General features: G+C 45.9%; 1 protein-coding gene across 4 annotated transcripts in view; it reads right to left on the reverse strand.

Moving 5' to 3' along the window:
• MTHFD1L (methylenetetrahydrofolate dehydrogenase (NADP+ dependent) 1-like) overlaps positions 1-2,263 on the reverse strand; it is a 276,586-nt gene extending 274,323 nt beyond the window's left edge. For all 4 annotated transcript variants that reach the window (XM_019550079.1, XM_019550076.1, XM_019550078.1 and 1 more), the window contains exon 1: positions 2,182-2,263. In XM_019550079.1, the coding sequence (XP_019405624.1) occupies positions 2,182-2,211 (30 nt within the window). In that variant the 5' untranslated portion in view covers positions 2,212-2,263. The remainder of the gene's footprint in view (positions 1-2,181) is intronic.
• Between the last annotated feature and the right edge of the window lie 1,721 nt (positions 2,264-3,984).

Raw genomic sequence — 3,984 nt, forward strand, 5'->3', positions numbered from 1 at the left:
TATTCTCATCCGCCCACCGTTGCAACCTGTCAAGGTCAGCTTGTAGCCTATTGCACCCTTCTAGTGCACCCACATCCCCCCACATCTTGCTGTTACAGTTCTCTCTGCTTCCATAGAATAAGAAAAGCATAGGCAATGACAACAGAAACATATGCTATTCTGTTCCAAAGTGTCATAAATTTATGTTTTACCTCTAGTGCAGCTACTAATACAGGTGCAAACTACTGTCAAATATTATGATGGACTTTGTGATGTAGACCAGTGGGCCCCAACTGGAACTGAAGGGCTGGAATGAATGGTACAGGGCTGGTCCATGGGCCAACCCAGAGCATGGAGTCAAGTCATCCCAGCCCCTGGGGCTAGAATTTGGCAGCAACAGCATCAGTTGCTGCAGTAGCTGTCTGTCACTACCATATTTTCAGTCCAATGGGCCAGATGATGCAGCTCTACGTTCTAGATCCAGCTCACAGAGGTTCCCACGGATCCAGATATTGCCATGGTTCCTGCAATTAATGTTGCCACTGCTTATCACACAGTTAAATTTCCAAACCTGTGGAGAGCCCCACAGGTCAGCTGACTAGAGACCTACTGAATTAATGGCAGAAGTGGGGTGGTACTCTGGCTCCTTTAATCTTGCAGGTCCCCCCCCGCACCCGCCCCTACCCCCCCGCTGACTGGTGGAGAGGCCCTGCTGGCGGCTCACTCCAGTGGAGAGGCAAAAACTGAGGTTTTAAATATGGTGCCGTTTTTGCCTCTCGCTGCTGATTGGCTGAGGGGTCTCACTGTTTACTGCTGACTAGCTTAGAGCCAAAAACGGCGTCATGTTTAAAACCGTGTTTTTAGCTTTCCTGCTGTTCAGGAGGAAGCAGCGGGGTCCTCTGCTAATCAGCACCGGGGTGGGGGAAGGTGTGCATGGGGGCGGAGGAGAAGGTGTGCACAGGGGACCATTTAAGATATTAAAGGAGCCACTGCACATACCACTTCCACTGCGAATTCAGTAGGTCCCTACAGATGAAACAGCTTCGCAAGCCAGATCCAGTCAACAGGCCATATTTTGGTCGCTCCTGAGGTAATCTGTTGTTTTTTAAAGACCAAAGTCTTTGAGTCTTCACAAACACCACCAAAAAGTTATCTTTACAACAGCATTTTGCTGTTCCTCATCTGGAGCAGATACAAAACACATGCCTAGAAGCAAATGCCAGTTATCTTAGTGATCCAGCCTCTGTAACTACCTGCATTTTAATAAAGAACAGACCTTTGCCATCTTATCTACATCTGAATTTCAGGAGATTTTTCAATCATTTCCACAGATTAGAAACATCAAATGAAAGCAGTATTTACGATTCCCAAGAAATCTGTACTGAACTTAACTTTGATCACAAAATTAAACAAAACAATGATTTTAGGCAATTGACTGTTACTAGTCTGTTGTTGGTGGGGGTTTTTTTTTTTTTAAATATAAAATATAAAATCACTACACTCAAAATGAAAGCAAAAAATAACAGGGAAATGAATAAGTCCTTTATTGTTTTTCCCTTACTTCTACTAATTTTAAAGCATCCTGAATCAAGTTCAGGTTCAAGGTCCTGATAAAAAAAATGACTGAAGCCAGTCAGAAGACAAACTTCAGCGTACGCAGAATTCGTGGTTTCCCTTACAGGCAGCCACAGAGTACAGGCACTAGAGGTCTTTCTTGTCTAGCAGTCCAAACCAACTATGAACAAGACGACAAGGGTGTCTACGCCCAGACGGTGAAAGGTGGTCACATAAGAAACCCAAAGAAAGATCTCTTATGACTTTCTACAAAAATAGACATAATCTAAGCAGTATGCTTATGCATTCAAACACAGGTGAAAAGGGTCTTTATGGCTTGGCAGCAAAATCTGCTGTTGATCATCCACAGAGATGTTTAAACATTAGACGATTCTTCTGCATTTAAAAAAGTATGAGCAATACCGTGTGTTAATAAAGCACTTACTATTAGATATAATTTGACATTTAACGGTACGCTGACTTAGAAAACATCACTATGAACACTAATTAAACACTGTTCTGCTTCCCTCCTTATAATACAAATGCAAGATTAGATTCTTGTCCAAAACAAATTTTCTAAATTTTTAAGTTTCAAAAAGGAAGTACCAAAAAGCAATCCTTTAATTAAATACAACACATACACAGTACCTGTAAAATTGCAAGCGTTGGCTTAAGCATAGGGTGTTTTTTCTTCAAGGAGGCCAAGACTTTCTTTGAACTCTGAATGATTTCACTGCAAGATAAAAGTAATATAGCATCAATTTTTCTTAAACATATCCTTTTTGCTCTATAACCTTTTGGCATTAGTTTTCCAGACTGTTTCAGTATTAGTGTCCACATGACTTAGAATGGAATAAGCCCATCAAAATACCTTCAATTTATACCTGCTTTTTATCATTACCCCAGTCTTTATAGTTTGCCAATCTACTGTTCTTCTACAACAAGGCTTGAGAAGTCTACTTCTCAGTGAACAGCAGGAAACTTCAGGAAATACCACTATCTTTCTGCAGAGATTACTCTCCTAATTAAGAAACTCAGCCTTAGAAACTGGAGCTGGGGATGACACTGCAAATGGAACTGATATCTTTTCGCATGTGAAGGCGATTCCATTACTGGCAATAACAAGCACAGGTTAAAATTACGGTTGCTTTCTCTGCTAGATTATTCAGAATTTCCCGGAAGCCTTGGAAGGGAGCCCCCCCCTTCTCGTATGCCCCTGTCTAGAAATGGCAGCAGACAAGGACTGGAAAGGTAAACACAACCCCCACATCCCCAGTGCAGAAATAAAGGCTAAGGGACTTTTGGGTTAGATTATCCTCCTTGGAGGTTGCAGGAGAAAAGTAGATCCATGCCCTCAGAGCGGACACAAAATAGGGGCAGGGCAGGAGGACAGAGATTTTTCCTATTCCAGAACGGTCCTTTACCCTTTCAGGGGCCCACAGCCAATACAGGCTGCTGTCCTAGTGGGAATCCTTTCCCCTGACAAGGCATCTGACATTTTAGGATAGGGGAAGGAAGCTTTTCAGTTAGGTCATCTAGTCCAGCCCCATGCTCCAGGCAGCACTGTCAACCGGTAAGAAGCATTTGCTACGTCTCTCAAGAAGACCACTGAACACAGTTCAGCTTCAAAACAGAGATGCTCAACCTGAGTGGCACAGCCCCCTGGGGTGCCTTGAGATCCTATCAGGGTTGGTGCGCGATGCTAGCACTGGTAACACTGTGCCTCGGGTGAACCCAGAGATTTCCAAATGGGAATCCCAGGCCTTAAAAGCCCTCTGCCCTACGTGTGTCCAATCCCCCTTGTATTCTTCTGTCCTCAGAAAGCAAACGCGAATTAGGTGCTGGCTCAGCTCTCCGAGGGTGAAGGCTGAGAAGCACAGGGTCCATTTCCCCTCCAGTCACAGAGAAGCAGGCCTGGAAGTGGTCCCTAAAGGTGGCCTAGGCCAGCATTTCTCAACCTGTGGGTCACGACGCAGAAGTGGGTCACATATAGGAAAGGGTTGCGAACAAACTTTTGAAACTCCCCTTTCAAGGAGGAAAACGATGGCTATTCCCTTGCAGGCTGGCAAAGCTCCAGCCTGTGAGGGGTTGCTTGGGGGAGGGGCTGGGGGCAAAGGGTCAGAAGCCAGCGCTGGGTCAGCACTGGCCATCAGTGTACAAACGGGTCCTGGTACAAAAAAAGGTTGAAACCCACTGAGTTAGGCCACCTCCCTGCCCCCTACAACCATAATCCAAACTCTACCTTGAGTTCATTGCAAAGCTCTCTTTACAGCCCTGGGCGCCCCTACAAGGGCTGTCCATCACCACCCTGCTCGTCTCGGGTATGAAGGGCCTGGCTTAACCCCAGCAGGGCAGACCTGGGTGGCTACAGGGGGGCATCAAGAGTGATGCGGCCCCCCCGCGGGCCCGCTGCAAGCGCCGGGCACCCGAGCACACGGCCGGAGGGAGCCC

This window comes from Crocodylus porosus, unplaced genomic scaffold, assembly GCF_001723895.1.
Source record: "Crocodylus porosus isolate Cpor-Errol unplaced genomic scaffold, CroPor_comp1, whole genome shotgun sequence".
NCBI classification, from domain to species: domain Eukaryota; kingdom Metazoa; phylum Chordata; order Crocodylia; family Crocodylidae; genus Crocodylus; species Crocodylus porosus.